This window comes from Mercenaria mercenaria, chromosome 11 (assembly GCF_021730395.1).
Source record: "Mercenaria mercenaria strain notata chromosome 11, MADL_Memer_1, whole genome shotgun sequence".
Lineage (NCBI taxonomy): Eukaryota > Metazoa > Mollusca > Bivalvia > Venerida > Veneridae > Mercenaria > Mercenaria mercenaria.
Window position 1 is genome coordinate 76,590,156 of NC_069371.1, and position 18,732 is coordinate 76,608,887.

An 18,732-nucleotide genomic window follows, 5' to 3' on the forward strand; every position below is an offset into this window, starting at 1 on the left:
ATAGACCCGTAATGACAATCGGCTATTTCCGTGCCATTACGTATCTTCCGAATGTGACTTCGGCATTCTCCGGCCATAACAGAAAAATAGTTTTCATAACAACCGGAGAATGCCGAAATCGCATACGTAGAACACGTGAACGAATGGAAATTGCCGATTGTCATTATAGGTCTATTACCTTAACGTAATGCGCATCCAATTATACTGACAGTTTACACGTAAAAAACAAAGGAGTCAAACATTTCTGTAAAAAAAAAAACGCCATAAGGAAATGAGTGTTATAGTATAGATGAAACACGATAATTTGACTTTGTCCCATTATTCAATATTCCAATAACAGTGGTTGCAATGTATCATTAGTATAGGTGAGATGTTGAATACAGCAGTTTTAAGATATAAATTTCAGCGAGCGTCAGCGATTCGAGATATTAATATCTTACAACTGCTGTATGCAACTTATAACCGTTTTACAGTTAACCCAGGCGGAGTCTATTTTAAAAATCGTAATATTTATTAAAAATCGTAATATTTAACAATCAAAGTTAATATATACAGTTGATGTGACAAATATATGTGAAACAGAATGGCCAGATTTGAACGAAATGGGGCAATTCCATTGGCAGAACTGTAAAATCAATTTACAGTTGTTTTTAAAAAAATATATGTATATAAACAAAAAGATAAGATAGCTTTCACTAATTTAACTTTTTCATTATTATGAAATTGACTGCTACTGTTTTGTCAACAAAACCAATTTATCGAGTTTTCACTATAATAGTGGTCTTTAATCAGAGCAAACGTTTTAATGTAGACAGTATGGAGAAGTACACAAAAAACATCACAAATGGCGTCAAACATATCAAAACAAAATGCCGCAATAATGACAATGGAGTCTATTTGATCTGATAGGAGAAATGTCATAATAGATGTCTCTCTGTGATAGCTTGTTTGACAATTATACCACCAGATGGCGCTTTATGCTTAATCGGTATTGTCTGGAACGTAATCACGAATTTCTCCTGCATCTGTATGACTGAAAACGTTACAAGCGCTGCATTATGATACAGTAGTAGAAAAAAATGAAGTGGTCGAACATTCCTGAGTTCTTATGTATCTATTCTAAATTATTTTGAAAACATTTTATTGCGGGTAGAGGGGTTAAATCTACACGATTGCTTATTGTTTGTTTCTGTTAAAGTTATATTAGACCTAAATTCACATTTGAAAATATGAACAAAAAAACGTCTTAGTATCTGTGTAGACATAAAACGGACAGGTTTCTGTGTACAAACAGTACTATGTTTAAAGTAGTACACACATACTACGTATATAGCTAAGCACAGTATAAATGTGTAATGGCATACACACACTAAATAGGAAAATGGCGTGAAAAAAAATGGTAGTCGCATAATGGCGGATACAAATAGTCCTCAGTTAGAGCTATTTTCCTTGTTTTCTTTGCATTTTCTTTTTTGCTAAAATCACATGGCAGATCTATGTTTTGCATTTTCATAATGAAATAACAAGATGACAGAATTTTTCATGGAAACTTAGATCATACACCACCACTATAATTTTGGCTAATTTTGCACTTACCCATGACTCCCACTTTTCTTTGATTTTTATTCAGCACTGACAAAATTCCTCAAGTAAATGTAAGTTACAGACATTTAAAATGGATCCTGATATGTGCTGCGGCCATTGTAAGTATGTCAATTTTATATAGAATAAAGAAGAACAGCTTTTTAATGTGTTGTAACCTAATACCACTAACAGAACTTGAAGTATTTTTAACAAATGATTGTTATATACATAACACAGTTAGTTTATTCATTTAGTCAAGTTCAATTCATTTGATTAAGACTTTAAATAATATCTAAAAAAAATAAAATATTTTTGTGAAAATGTTTTGAAATTAGGAAAAATAAAACCTATGTTTCAGTAATAACGTTGCAAGACTCTGCCTGTATACAAACAGGACATGTGGCGAATGTCTCAGTTATTTTGAGATTCTTATTCAAAACTAGGCTTTTTAACAAAACAACATAAACAGTGTTAAAACCGTTGCGTGTATTTGTATGTCTGAAATGTGTTATTCGTATTTCATTGTAGGAACATACATTTATACAGAACCCAGCTACTATAGATTCATAACTGACGACATAATAGGTCTAAAATAGTGATCCACATGAAAATAACAATTAAAAGACATTGAGCTGACCAATGAGTAATGAGACATGCAACAATGAGGTCACTTCCGGTTAAAAGGGTGACGGAAATCACCGAACAATTCCGAATGAATTTGAGACAAAATAATAGCGCTATATACAGCTTATAACATCCCTGAGCATAAAACATCAAATACAAAGGCATTCATGAAAACCCTGATTATGTCCGTATCATTCATGTTTTCAAAACAAGTCCATTTAACTGCCAAACACATACATTATAAATAATCTCATTTTTTAGGGGTATCTCTTAGCTTTGAAAAGCCATTCATTTATATTAAGCGCGTGTTTATCCTTTTGCAACAGAGTTTAGTAAACATTTAAGGAATAATCCCTAAAGAATGCCCCCTGCTTTTCTGTGTACATAAACAAATACATTACACCATTTAGCACGGCATTCAGTGCAGAAACCCTTGCCAGCATAAAGCGACGTGACGGATGCAACGCCGTTTTTCGCAAGTGCTATATCCTCCGCCGTAGAGCTCGTCTAGCTGGTGTAATTATATGCCAACACCTATGGATATATGTCAACCTTAACGTTGCGTGGCACGTGATGCACGAGCGCATCTGTTAGCACTTTCAGCATTTTAAATATAGCACTTTCCGTTTCTTGTCGATAATGATAGCTTCACGCATTTAGGAACAGTTTCGTTTCACTTCCCTGTGACGACCGCTCGCTGTCCGTACATCTGTTCGTGTCACAGCCCTGAACTTTGTTTTCATTTTGTTTATTGGCCAACTTTGCCATCTGTTCATGGTAATGATATGCGTCATACTGTGAGTAGAAGTCAGTGCGTCTTCTTAATAAATACATTGCAAAAATAATAAGTGCTAAAAGTACGCATACACCGGCTATAGGCACGGCGATATATATTGGGTTGAGCTTTGAGTTATCGTTACTGTTTGGACATGGCGCCCGTTCTTTGTCGTCATATTCATATCTGACGTAAGGATTATTCTCATTGGTATCGTCATCATCCGATTGGTCGTACACTTCCGGTTCGGCAGCTGAAATGTGCGTAGATCATTTTATATTACAACAGCAACTTTAGGTAATGGACCCGTAATGAATATCGACAGTTTCCATGGGATTTCGTATTTTCCGTAACGGACTTCGGCATTCTTCGTCTCGTTGCTCGATTGAGCTACATAAGCAGCCGAAGACAGCCGAAGCAGCATCGGGAGATTACGAAATGTCACGTAAATTGCCGAATATCATTACTGGTCCATTGTCACGTAGAAATGGGTTGTGGAGTTTTCAGTTTTTCGATATAAACATTATCAAACATCGGAGTACTAGAATTATCGTTCTTTAATTTTCACTACTAACAAGTATTTCTTTATTGGAAAAAAACGAAGATTGTAATGAAACCAAGAGTTAATTACATTCCCCCTTACCCCCGCCTCCAAAACTCCTTTCCAAACAAAGTTTCTCAACATGTTGTTATTTTATAATAAGCTCGATGACATATTCGTTGGCGACTATGTTTTTTTTATCTCATTGCATAATACTATGCAGCAGTAATTAGTAAACTATGATTATTACTTATTTAATATACAACTAATTGTATAATGTTAGAGAACATGAGCATTTAAAATATGTGTGAATGCTATTCAAAGTATAGGAAGCAAATGTTACATGTTGACAGTAAAACCGCTAGTTCAGTATAAAACATGAGAAACATGTACTCATACGTCATGTCAGACCCCAGAAGGACCAATTCGCACAAATCAGAATGATTAAGGTTCAAGTGAAGTATTTTCATATCTCGACATAGGTGACAAAAAGTAATTCGAATTGCTTAGAATAAATTAAAGCGATTTTCCACAGAGCTTAGCACATTTTTCTTAAATCGCATGCACTCTGACTATCCAGAATATGTAGAACTTATCAATACTTTTTTCTCAAAATTATATTGCTCTACTTTGGTTAAGTTAGGTGTCTAACAGACCTTTCTGGTATTTATGTCTGCTTTGAAATATAACAGTGTTTCGTAGTTTTGTCTTTTCTTCTTTGAAATGCAAATGGTTTGTGACATTTTACAACAACCGAACTACATGCAGAAATATGTTAAACGCGCAATAATTATAAACATAATAAAAAACAAGTTTAAAAACGATTTACTAGTTTTTCTATATCGCCTACGCGATAAACTATAGACAATAAAAGTACAAGCTATGCAGGGCGATTCCGAGCGAAAGGGCTTTTGTAGGAAGTATTCCCTACTTCAAAACAATGCATTATACATTCAGACGGAATGGTAGTGTATGTATATGGTGGTCGTCTGAAACTAACATTTTCAAAATTAAACTAACCTGGGCGCTGAGGAGAGGTATCAAAACACTTTACTTGAACCTTAGGCCTATAATGTTCTGGACAAAGGTTGTCTCAGTTCAACTGGCTGGACTAGTCCAACTCGTGACGTAATTATCACTTTCATAATCGTCAGGGAAGGTAACTAGAGTCACGGACTGGGACTAGCTCTTGACTATTTAAGGCTTTAGCCGTGCATGTATATTTACCTGGTTTAGCTGTTGGTTTTATTGGCACAATGTCCCTATTACAGTCATCCTGATTGCAGCAATATAAAAATGGCCACTCTGGGTAATCCCCGGATGATAATTTCGCTGGCTTCCGGTTTTCACATAGCAACGGCGTCTTGTCGTTAATACAACCACGTGTCACTACAGAGCTCATGTTCTCTACGTAACAGAAGTATTCCGCTTCACACGTTCGTCTACGTTCCGCCTGACAATCTAACGTTGTACACTGACAAGTTATTCCAGCTGGAAAGAGAAAATAATGGTTATTTTACTAAGCAATTTATGTTACAAAGGTAGATAACTCCGTGACAGTCAGGAAATTTTGTGTAGAAGTTGCTTCCCTTAACACTTGCAAGTTTTCCTCTTTTATTACAGTTAAAACGCCCGTTGAAACGTTATACCTGTCAGTATAAAATATATATTATCTGGCATTCATATTGTATAGCTGGCAGTTAAAACAAATTTATGATGGTATCAAGTCGCTACTAAGATATATTAGATCATATCACAATCTATATGCATTTGAATAAAAGCATTTTTACGACACGTTAGATAGCAATGTTAAAACACCTTACTTAAGTGTAAATTTTATTTCATAATTTTTTTGTTTAAAATGTTCAAATATTGAAGCTGAAAAGATTAAATCACAAACAAACATACCGGCCGTGACAACCAAAAGGTAAGCTGTCAAATAAAAAATCGGAAGAAATTATTTATTATATGACTCAGTAAAGTTTATATGTACATAACGTTTCTTTTTTGAATGCAGTTGCGCGTAACTACATTTAGAAACAACATAACAACTATTGACGGCGACAAAATAACCAGCCACTTTTCGCAGATATCTTAACAGTATAACCGTGCAACTTCTCAACAACTGATAAAAGTTAAAGGCACACTTACTGCGAATATCTGCCTTCGAACTCGACACGTCTTGGTTAGCAACATTATGTTTGACCATACGAGCTTATGCAACGTGGGCCTGCAGGTGGTTAAGAAAAAGGGAAAACCCTTATTCTGTTCAGAGAGTGAGACGTTATGGTCTTGAGAAACTGGCTCTCATACTTTCAATGTTTGTTTAAAATGACACAGAACCTTGTATTTCAATCCTTTATTTTTTTTCTCCATTAAATAGTAGTTGGAGAACAAACAGGAGCGTAAAGTAGTACTGTAATTGCAGTATACGATTTCATATATACTAAAAAACCTCGGCTTTAATTAAAGAGTAACGAAGCGAATAGGTTTAAGAATATATCATTTTGTGAAATTAAATAATTTTGAGGGAATTCATAAAAGGGTAGTTTTTACAGGGATTTCATACTCGTTTTAAGTGCGGAACATACATTCTCAATGAGAATTGTGGCGTTTTTATTACGTTTTATTGACAATAAATTATGATGCGTTTATTGAAGCATCTGTTTAGGCTTCGTCTTAATTACAATGATAACTTTTCCGTAAAGTCTTGGTATTTAAACTGAACTTTATGCAAATTAAAATAACGCAAATTAGTCACTGTTTTAGTATGTACAGTATAAGTTTCAAAATGCCTTTAATCAGATAAAGCTGCTGTCCAAATAGAGAAAATGTACGATTTACGTGGTTATCAATTTTACACAAAGTTATACTGTCAGAGTAGTAAAGGGAGGTAATAAAAAGGAATAAATTCAAAAATACTTTCAATTATGTGAACCACACACTATATATGAGATAACAGTTACCGAGCATAGGAAATAACAAGAAACTAATGTACTTCATGTTCACAACAAAAATATGGCAGCCAATTAATAACCAAAGCCATTACGTCCCTTTAATAAAGGCAGCATGAAATATGCGTGAAGTATTCGGCAAAGGGAAATGTTTTCAGTAATTAAGTTAACGTAGGTTATATAGTTACATATTTATATGTACAATAAACAACACTGTCTCATTTTTGATTAGATACAACATGCATTTACATCAACATTCTTTACACACGGTTGCGTTTTGTAAGCTTTAACGGCGTACAAGTTAATATACTTTCTTATCTCTGGACATTTTTTGACATGTACCAAATATTTGAAGACACATATTGCAGAGTAGAATTATAGTGGCAAAATAATAGAATGATAAAATACAACACACAATTATAAATTTCTTTTTGCAATTTCCACCTTACCCCACCACCATCCAAAAGTATCTATGTATGACAAATAAAAAAAATGGAGGAGTTCATTAAAGCTATGTAAACTAAAGTAGTCAGTAAAATTGAAACACTTGAAAAAAAAAACACAAAAAACAATTTACTTAGAATGCAAATATGTACATTGGTTTTTAATATGATATACAATATGCATCAAATACATGCAATTTAACTGCAAATGTACTTTTTGCGACAAAGTTATGATAGAAGATGCGCTGAAGGAAATTACTAACTTTCACCAAAACAAGTATAAAGGAGGGAGATTATAATGCGGTCTTGATAATGTCAAATTTATTAATTTCACTCACAGGTCATGACCAGGGTACTGCTTCGAGCCAGTTTCACCATTATGGCTGAAATTTGACCATCGGTCACATCACATTATGGATCAGACTTTACTGTCCACTGCGGCTGTATTTACTGTCATTTGAACTTTTAAAATGACCAGTTGATGGGTGTTAATCTACACTGACCATCGCAAACTGTCAGACAAATTTCGTGTGATCATAGGCTAATAATAGGTAAAGTTTGTCACTTGTTAGATTTCCAAATTCCGGTGGTTTTAAACTACAGTATTTTATTGAAATACGCTTTAAACCATTGAAAAGGGTTTCAAGATTATGAACTCTGATAGCAAGGGTTACAAATCCAAATGTTAATGAGTTAATGACAACGTATGGAATAAAAGGGGTGCGTACTGAGGCGTGTTGTCAGAATGTCAAAACATGTTCCATTGCTTTGTTTTATCCATTTGTATAGAGAATAGACTCTGCCGTGAGTTCAGATACATAAGTTAAATTTCCAAATTGCACTGATAAGTTTATTTAGGTAATGAATAAGTATTCTTGCATTAAAACTACTTTTTTCACTGGATCCGTCCATGTACAAACGGGAGAAAAATCGTGTGCAAACAAGGCAATTCACGTGCTGTTAATACATGATTTTTATTTTTGAAATGCTTTGCCAGGGACGTATGTATGTATTTCTGCGCAGACTGATATTTGGCATCTGCATCTTGTTTCTTCCATAATAACTTCTTCTTGTAGCATTATAGATACAATGTAATCCATAGTATTTTAGCTGTATCAATTTCCAACCCCAAACGTACTGCCCCCCATCAATGTACGCTCTAGCTTCTCTTAGAGTTTACTCCCTTTACAAAGCGTCTGTTCAGTTATTGTAAATAACTGTGAATAAATAAGTATCGCGTGTAACTTGTGCTATTGCCCGTTTTTAGGTATTATATTAATGATTTTTGTTAGTATCAGTCGGTTTGTTTTTACCTGATTGTTCGCAGAATTCATATAATAAACCTCGAAAGCTAGTCACTAGCTTCGTACTCATCCGTACTCTGTTTGTTCGTACTCAAAATAATTCGAATGTAAAGTTGTTATTCTTAAAATAATTGTGTTCCTGTTTATCAAATTTTTAAGTTATATGCAAAATTATGTGTAATGTAACGTTTGTAATAACTAAAAATAAAAATAAGATGCTCAAAAACCTTCAAATCACGCTTTTAGTAGTGTTGTTGTTATGTGTGCCCCGGTTATGGATATTTAAAACATGTTTACCGTTTCCATGAACAACAAGAATGGTAAATAAAAATGTACCGGAATCGTCAAGTCATCACATATGAAAACAATGCATTTAGTCTTCGTGTAATGTTTTTTTTATGCAAGAATAGCGACAATACACGTTTGTTTTGTGCATCAACGCCTGCAGAAGCCCTTGGGATATGTTTGTGACCTCGACCTCCGGTCTCGGTCACAAACAATCCCGCGGGCTTCTGCAGACGTTAATACACAAAAAAACGTGTATTATCCCTACAACATTGCGATTTTGTCCGTTCCTTGCGAAGAACACTTGCCAAGCCATGTATGAGGATCAAGCTTACGATCACTGGAATCGAACTGACTAAGAAAGGTAAACTATTTACCAGAGTTTCCATTACGCAACTGCAAAGAAAAATCGGATCTTAATTTCAGTTCAAGAAAAATGTAAAAATTTCCTTCAAAGTACTGTACAATAAAGAAAAAGCATGTTAATACAGCGTGCATGATTTTTTACGATTAACTGTATTACGAAACTGCAATAATAACAGAGAATCTTTTAGATTTTTTACTTCTTCATTATTTTATATTAAATTATTTTCAATTTTCATAAAGGTTTAAAGAAATAAACTCGCTTTCAAATAAAAAGATCTTTTTTGTTTCGTGGGAGAATTTGTTTTATGTTGATTTTTTTGTTTTACAGGAGCTTATTTTTATGTCGTCACACAGGGGTTTGTGGTTATCGAATAATGCACCAGAGAAGTAAAAATATCGTAAAACCTAAGTATGTACTCTCAAAAACTCCGAGGTATGCAATTTAGTTTGAGATTTGTTCTAAACTTATGAAGGGGTGTTTTTGTTCGCTAACGACCGTAAAATGTGTTCTGGTATTCAATGTTATGATAAACCATTGCGCAAAACTTAGTGATTCTAATTTAAATGTTTTCTTACGATATTCCGTTAATTAGTTTAGTGAAAGTCTCTGGATGTTTATACGAACCTAGAGTAAATAAATTAAATAAATTTCCTAGATATTATGACGTTTTAAGACAATTTCTTCAGAAGTAAATTAAGTATAACAAGAGTGAAATTGACATGGCGCCACGCCACTACATTTCTAAGCGTCTGAGGGCTAAGCCTTATCAAAGGAAAAGTTACCATACAAATGTTATATTTAGATACATGAATTTTTACTTATGCTAATATGAAAACTTCATTAATTTATCTTCGTATTAATGACATTTCCTCTTATGATAATGAATATTAAATAATGAAATGAGCTCACGATATCATCCATATGATTTAGGGCGTTAGGTTGCGCAGAGGGCGTGATACGGGGTGGGGGAGATGAAGGGTGCTGGGTGCGGGTGGAGAACTTTCCTTTTTTATATCTATTACTTAAAATTCTGAAGCGCAATATTAATAACGATGACAATAGCTCTACAAACGTTTCAAATAGAGTTCGGTTTCTACAAAACAAAATTCGATTTCTGTAGAAATGCTTAAAATAATTTAACTGCTGACTCCAGACGAATTTTAACGTGCAATTACAAATTCTTGTTGACCAATGGAACACTTTCTTCTTTTCACAATATCATGGGTTTTGTTTAATGAAAACAAAATCTCATGCATTTTGTCTGATGAAAACAAAATCTCATGCAACTTGTTTCATGAAAACAAAATACACGTGTGATGCATCATTTCTTGTTTGATGAAAACTACGCTGATCAGTTCTTTCATCAGTCAGTTTAACTTTATTTTAGTTTGTGAAAGAGTATCTTTCAGACGATGCAACACAATTTTCTTCAAAAATACAATCAGCGGCCTTAATTACAGATACTATGCGAAACAGTCCGAGTTTTAGAACTCACCGCAACATTTCGGACATGTATAGATAAATTTGATATGATTTGATCTCTACCTTTAACAGTTTACAAATATATTTATGAAGTAGCGTAATCTTTCTTTTATCTCTGTTATAGCCGTGTGAATTATGACGGCTTAGATATGAAATCCTGTTCAGAACTGATATCTATCATTTAGTATTTCAACATAGCAGTGAATATTTATATATTGAAGATATTTGTTGGTTTCAGTGCAAAAATTGAAATACCTTTCACGAGTGAACACCTGATGCAATACTTTTACGAGTGGCATAGCCACGAGTGAAAATTTAAGATATGGTGTTCATGAGTGAAATATATTTTGATCTTATATCTAAAACAAGTAAATTTTCTCTTTATTTCATGTTTTGACTATATTTACCCATTTTACACTTTCACTGTGAAAATACCAGATATATTTCACTCTAATATTCGGATAATCCACCAAACGTGAAATAAAATTACGAATATTGAAAATAACTCTTGTTCGTATAATTCTATCTAATTAACCAGAAAGCATATTTTCCTTGTTTGCTTGTGAGGTCTAAATGTGGAAAAGACCATCGAGTAAGATTAACAGAATTTCTGATTTTAAATTGTTTTGAAATCCGCTTTGAAAATGCGTCGCTCCAACAACCAATCGTTTTTGACGTGACATCAATTATTATCATTTCTTTCCTTTGCGTTTGGTATGTATTTCCTTATGTCTATTTCATGATGATCCGGGAACTATTTTAGTACAGTTCTTTCAGAAATAATGTTGTTAAAATGTGATGTACAGCTGTCTAATTGATCTATTAAATTGCCATATAATGTGCAAAAATCAAAATTACTGGTACAAAATCATGTAATACGACAGGGACTTGCAGGTGTTATATCACGGCATACGATTAAATTTGATCGGCACCATGAGAAAACCAACATACGGTGCGTTTGCGACCAGCATGGATCCAGACCAGCCTGCGCGTCCGCGCAGTCTGGTCAGGCTCCATGCTGTTCGCTTTCAAAGCCTATTGCAATTAGAGAAACCATTAGCGAACAGCATGGATCCTGACCAGTCTGCGCTGATGCGCAGGCTGGTCTGGATCCATGCTGGTCGCAAACGCACTGTTGGTTTTCTCATGGTGCGGCTCATTTGTTTCTCCAGACCTTTTCAATAAAAATAACCACTTTATGAAATTTAATACAAATATAGATCACTATAGGGAGTTGGGGCTTGTACATCTTTCATCAGGATCTCTTCAGTAACTGCAAAGTTACTGCCCTTTAATTGTTTTAGCTAGTTTTAAACAATCACAGGTACAGCTACAAAGTTCTCATTCTCGGACGGTTTGATGTTGAATAATAAATGAATGGGTAGCATAATATTCTTTCGTTGTCAACTTGTAAAAAACGGTTTACGAACTGAAAGGGGACAGTAATCAACATGTTAAAATAATGTTTTTCTACACCACTCATCATCTCATTTATACTGGTTAAATTTTGTGACAACAATACCAGAATGTAAATGTCTAATCTCTAACTATGCAAGTATCTTACTCACAACAATTTAAAGTTTCATCTCAATTCAGAATATCTTATCTCTTTAATTATGAAACTTAGTACTACCTGAAATATTTAATCCTGCAGAAAATATGAATATAAGCTGAAATTTATGGGGTGTGTAATACTCTCTTAAAAGTTTATGATTTTGCCGTCTCATAAAATATCTATGAATTTTACCTTAATGCATAAATTGTTGGGTCCCAAGTTATAATATATGTAGTAGATGTCACAAAAATAGAGAAGGAAAATATAATTTTATTCACTGATATTTATGCATTTTGTTTTTTATTCAAAGTATTGTAAATGACATTTACTGGAAACCGTATTATACAGCTATAGATCAGTTAAGCATGGAAAATCATAGATGTTTTCAATGATATTTTAAGTGCGATATTTGCATTGCGGAGTTCTTTACTCTTCTTCGTCTTTCAGCGCATTCTCGTAATTTCTAAGCAACAAAAACTTGAGATTGGAACATTCTTTAAGCTGAAGCCGGAAATTCCGAAAATCATCTGAGTCACAGGGGCGCATCTTAATCAATACTTCATTCATTATCTAATTGTCTGCAAGCTTCTCTGTGGCGCCGGTTTTCATCTACTTGCAAACAAGACTACGACATAAATGCGGTGAGTGGGGTATAAAACACGAGAACCAAGTCTCCTCGTTTTATTGCTTTAGACTAACGGATTAACTAGAAAAAGGAAAGTGCATAAATAATTTCTGAGAACTGTAAACAAATGTGCTCAGTTCGTTTCTTGCAGCGTTGGCGTATTTACTACTTGAAGAATGAGTATTTCTTTTCTTCTGGTTTCATTTTTTGGAAGAAATTTAGATTAGGTTTTGCATCAAATACATGATTTTTCATGATAACATTTCGTACAAAAATCGTAGCAAGTCGGGGTGAAGAAGTTAATAGGTTGGCTAGAATTCTTGATAATGGAAAGTCGTGATAATCAGTAAAGTTGCCATTGAAACTAGTACAGCTTTATGGTCTCCGAATACTGTCGTGCCACTGGTCAACTTGAAAACTGTGCTCAGAAATAGCCAATTAAAATGCTTGATTTATAACCGCGGATCCAGAATTATTTACGAACTTGTCACCATTTTATATATACAGCTATGTAAACACTATGTAAACTCATAAGTCATTTTATACCTGTGTATCGTATATTGTATCAGTTTTACAAACAAAACTGCTTAATCATTTTTTTTCTCCCCGTTGGTTAGATTTGGTGTTGCTTAATGGAAAATAAATGACAAAAGAATGAAAAAACACTTTCATACAATTCTTTGATCATAGCCTTTTTAATACATGTTTTTCAGTGAATTAAAAAATATTAGAGTGAAATATATCAGGTATTTTCGCAGTGAAAAATATCAAATATATTTTACATCATTAAGAATGTATAAGACTAAATTTAATAAAAAAACAAATAAAAATGTGTTTGTTTTACATGTAAGATCAAAATATCTTTCACTCTTGAACACCATAACTTATATTTTCACGAGTGGCGTTACCACTCGTGAAAATATTGCATCTGGTGTTCACTCATGAAAGATATTTCAATCTTACACTGAAACAAACAAATATCCTCTTTTTATTACATTTTTGTTAAAAGCATTTATTATGTAGTGATTAGTATTAGAATAAAAACAAACGCTTCGTTAGACTTTGTTTTCTAACAGGATTAATATGCAAGGAATGACTGTAATTTCTGTGTGTTGTTACCACTCGTGAAAATATTGCATCTGGTGTTCACTCATGAAAGATATTTCAATCTTACACTGAAACAAACAAATATCCTCTTTTTATTACATTTTTGTTAAAAGCATTTATTATGTAGTGATTAGTATTAGAATAACAAGAGCTGTCTCCATAGGATGACATATGCCCCCGATGGCACTTTGAAAGAGTAGTTATGGCCGATGTTAGAGTTTAGGACCTTTGACCTTCGGAGCTGGGTCTTGCGCGCGACACGTCGTCTTACTGTGCCACACATTCATGCGTAGTTATTTTAAAATCCATGCATGAATGACACAGATATGGACCGGACATGCCCATCAATGCACTATCATGAAAAATGACCTTTAACGTCTAAGTGTGACCTTGACCTTTGAGCTACGGACCTGGGTCTTGCGCGCGACACGTCGTCTTACTGTGGTACACATTCATGCCAAGTTATTTGAAAATCCATCCATCGATGACAAAGATATGGACCGGACACGCCCATCAATGCACTATCCTTTAATGTCTAAGTGTGACCTTGACCTTTGAGCTACGGACCTGGGTCTTGCGCGTGACACGTCGTCTTACTGTGGTACACATTCATGCCAAGTTATTTGAAAATCCATCCATCGATGACAAAGATATGGACCGGACACGAAAATTGCGGTAAGACTGACAGACTGACAGACCGACAGACTGACAGACCGACAGACCGACAGACTGACAGACGGTTCAAAAACTATATGCCTCCCTTCGGGGGCATAAAAACAAACGCTTCGTTAGACTTTGTTTTCTAACAGGATTAATATGCAAGGAATGACTGTAATTTCTGTGTGTTGTTACCACTCGTGAAAATATTGCATCTGGTGTTCACTCATGAAAGATATTTCAATCTTACACTGAAACAAACAAATATCCTCTTTTTATTACATTTTTATTAAAAGCATTTATTATGTAGTGATTAGTATTAGAATAAAAACAAACGCTTCGTTAGACTTTGTTTTCTAACAGGATTAATATGCAAGGAATGACTGTAATTTCTGTGTGTTTCACTTGCCATTTTTTGTATTTTTCTTTGACGTCAGCTCGTTTAACATTTTGATGCTGTAAAAAAAACAATTTTTGTTGTTATGATGAATGAAATAAAAACTATTCACTGCGCACGCAGCTGTTCCTTGTCTTCCGGACGATCCAATTCAGTGATTAAAGCGCTTTTTAACAGAGATCTATCATCGCGTGCGATTATTATCAGCATGTAAATACGGTTTTTGGAACTTTATTATCCAAGATAAAAACAAAACAAAACGAACCAGTTTGTCATTTATGTATTCCAAAAGGGCCACGTGCAGGTAAAAACTGCAAATGATGCCACCGTCTTGTATATGGTTACTTTTTAAGTAGTTAAATAAGTCAAACATGCTAGCATTCGCACTCAAACCCACTAGACCTTACTACCGCTCGGATACTACAATAGTTTGACGACAGGACCGGGAATTCTATATCATGGTTACCACCTTGCTTGCAGACAGCTTTCATATTGTTTAGTCTAACGCCGATCAATGTATCATGAGACAGAATGCCATGGTCAAAATAATCATTGTCTCGCCAAGGGATCGAACTTGAGGTTCCAAAGGCTCTCCTGTTAACACCAAAAACGTAATGTAATATAGCAAAAGGACGATAGTAGCTTCACTGTCCTAAAAACTTAATGATATATAAATAGTACAGAAAGTGGTTGCGGTTTTATACCCTCGTTAGCAAACATTTTGAAGTGGGTGTTTAAAGATAGGACTTGAAGACAGCATGGTTCATACTGCCCGGAGGATGATTTGTAATAATATTCACTACACCTATCATGCTACTTGCACGCAGATAAAATAAAACCCACTCTCAGCACTATGAAGTCTCGCTCGAATACTGAATAACGAGATCTAAATGAGAATTGATATATCTAAAAAGCTTTCAAAGAAAATCTTCTCGTGCGCTAATGCACTGGAATTTTTGTTTAAGATATCAAAAGATCTAATTGTACGTATGTTTCATTTCAACGACTATCAGATTCATGTTTTGCCAGCAATCTTCGGTTGTTGTTTTTTTCTTCCCTTTTTTATAGAGAGGAAATTGTTTGCGATAGATCAATAGGTGGTGGTGACGGTATACCGTGATACCATTTACAAATTATGTTATCGTACCCGTTAATTTGTTTTGAAACCTATTCTTGTTTACATTTTGAAAAATTGAATACATGTAGCGCATTCACTTCTGGTACCGCAATGTATTAACTCCCTTTAATCCCCCAGTTCCATATAATTGGCCGATAAGACTTGGATATTATTTTTCTTAAAAGTCAAATTTTCGTTTCTTCCTTTATTATTCATCTATACTCTCGAAACTTTGCAAAGCTGTTGCAGTATATGCTATATTCATGCAAGTTTCAGTAAATTCCGCAAAAGAATTACAAATATAGAGCAAAACGTGGTTTTAGCATTTAAACGTCATTATGTCAGGACTTTAAACAATGACGGGCGTTGACGGCACACAAATATAGACATGCTACAGTACAATCATTCCGTGGGTCTGTGTTGAAATGTATAAAACAAGTATATGGTGGCCACTACGCGCAAAAAAATACTGCAAAGCTCACACAAATCGAAGCTATAATTGATAACATATGTCGCATAATAGTGACAGCGGGAAACAGAAAAAAAAAACATAGGTGACACTAATATCCAATCAGATATAATTAACTTCCTGACCAGGAGATATTGACTGTAGAATTTACGAATATCAGTGTTTCCTGGTGTAAGCGTAAACTTTGTCCATATGTTACCATAATCTGATATTACAGAGAGGAAATGTTTTTGTTTTTTCGAATATTCATTTGGCAATGTATACAGTTATCATTCTCGTTATATTTGAAATATCTTAAGGGACAGAAAAAAGAAAGATGCGAAACGACATTTAAGTCCGATTTGTCATATAGAGTATGTGTATAGAGTATGTGTAAATGAAGGGAGTTAACCTTAACCCTGCTATATTTCTAAAATGGACTGTGCCATCATTCAATTTTGGCAATACCATCTATTATTCGAAGGGGTGTTCACTGAAAATTTACTGACTGAATAGCAAACAGTGCAGAAGATGATCAGCCTGGTCGCAAATGCAGAATCGCCTGTTGGTCTGCACTTTTCGCAAAGGCAGAATCGCCTGTCGCCAGCAGGCTAAACATTAAAGGTCCATAAGGCTTTAAATTTTATGTAAAAGACAGATGAAACAGCTGTCCAAATATATGTTATGCATAATTATATGGTTTGAAAAGTGCTACTGCAGCTACTGCACATGATTTTTAGAGTCATAAAGGGAGGTAATCAATAACAATAGATTCAATATAATTTTTTACTATGTTCATCAATATTCAAGCCTATGACAAATACTAGAGAAAATCAATTATTGGAAATAGGATTTAAGAAGAAATTAGTAGGTTTTATATTCATAACTGAAAATGATGCAGTCACATTTAAAAAAACCAAAAACATTAGGAGCCTTTAATAGTTCGAATGGAACACCTTAACAAGGATTGCCCTAATTTCTGTGTTACCATCGTATTCGTATTTTTTAATGTTAATAATTTAACGGAAATTGTTTACAACAGCAACTTTCTTGTAAACTGCGAAAGTTTTAATCGTATAACAAGTGCATGTATCTCAAATGATTTAAACCAATATGGCATTAACCTGTCTGTACCAGAACCCAAAGTCTGTACCAGAACCCAAAGTAGAAAAAATGAAACAAAAGTGAAGAAAGTAGGTTTCGCTGATTGGGTTAAATTAAGCGTAGCCGCAGAAACCCTAACAGACGCCGTGTTAAAGTCACCTCTGGTTATCTGCCTGTTGTACATGTTTATCCAGGAATTTGATTCCGCTCAAGATAAACTTTAAGCATGTTTTCTGTTGAAAGAAGTGATATACTTGGCATTCTAGTGCATGATATAATCTGTCATTTCCTTTATATTATTTAAGGAGCTTAAACGTATGTTTTTGCTGTGAAGTGTTCTAAGGTTTTCTTCGCGTTTCATGGATTGTTTTACCTGTCTCACAGTAGCAATGCAACCTTTGGAGACACCATTAAAGGAAAATGTGTATTGTTTTAAAACGAAGCTGATGAACGTGCGTTCCCAACTGAAACCCACGGAACATCTTATTTCCATTCAAGCTCTCAAGCATTCATTTTATGCAGAAACTGATAGAAACAGTACCAACTAAGTAATCTTTCTGTACCCTACCATTTTCAGAATATCAGTTTTGACCCGGAATTGTACTGCCAAGGTAAGGTGATGGCAGAGCGTCCACTTCGAGTGCGGGAGGTCGTGGGTTTGCTTCCTGGTCGCGTCATACCAAACACGCGAAAAATGACACGCACTAGCTTCCTCGCCTAAATTGGTGCGTTGCATTATGAGCCCCATGTCAATATACTGTGACAGGGTGGGGTATCAGTAGCATATCCCGTGTCTACTGCGTGATAAAACAGTGAGCCAGTATTACAAAATTAGGCATTGTGTTTAGTGCTACAAGTAGACACCGTCGCACGTGCGACTCAAAAAAATGTTGCAAAGTTGCTAAACCTGAATACACACACAACAAAGAATCGAACCAGGATCGCTAGCTTTGTAGTTCAGTCTGCTAAGCACTATTCTACTGAGTCTTAGAACTTTGATTAGAGGGAACCAAATGGATTCAAGGTTGGATGCCCTTAGAATAATATCGTCAATCAGGGTGCAAGGTAAAAAACTAAGTACGAAGTGAGGGATTTAACACTGGTGTGATCCAACCATTTGTCAGTTATAACTGTGCTCTGGTTTGAAGATTATACCGCCGAGTTTCGGAGTTTTGCCATTTGTTCATTTAAAGTTGTGGTCAGAGAAAAGCAGTCGAAGATTTGAAACCTCAAATCAGAGTTTGTGTCGTGCTGGGGCAACCGGTGGCAGTCGTTGTTCAAATCTAATACAACCTATCACTAATACATGTTATTGTTTTAAATTTCATCTGTTGCCAACAAGGAAACAGTGCGTATAAAATAG

General features: G+C 34.7%; 1 protein-coding gene across 1 annotated transcript in view; it reads right to left on the bottom strand.

The window, feature by feature from the left end:
- Positions 1 to 249: 249 nt before the first annotated feature.
- LOC123530707 (uncharacterized) overlaps positions 250 to 18,732 on the bottom strand; it is a 30,785-nt gene continuing 12,302 nt past the window's right edge. The window contains exons 2-3 of the mRNA XM_045311462.2: positions 4,752 to 5,015; positions 250 to 3,236 (exon numbers count right to left, since the gene is read on the bottom strand). Of these exons, the coding sequence (XP_045167397.1) occupies positions 2,857 to 3,236; positions 4,752 to 5,015 (644 nt within the window). The 3' untranslated portion in view covers positions 250 to 2,856. The remainder of the gene's footprint in view (positions 3,237 to 4,751; positions 5,016 to 18,732) is intronic.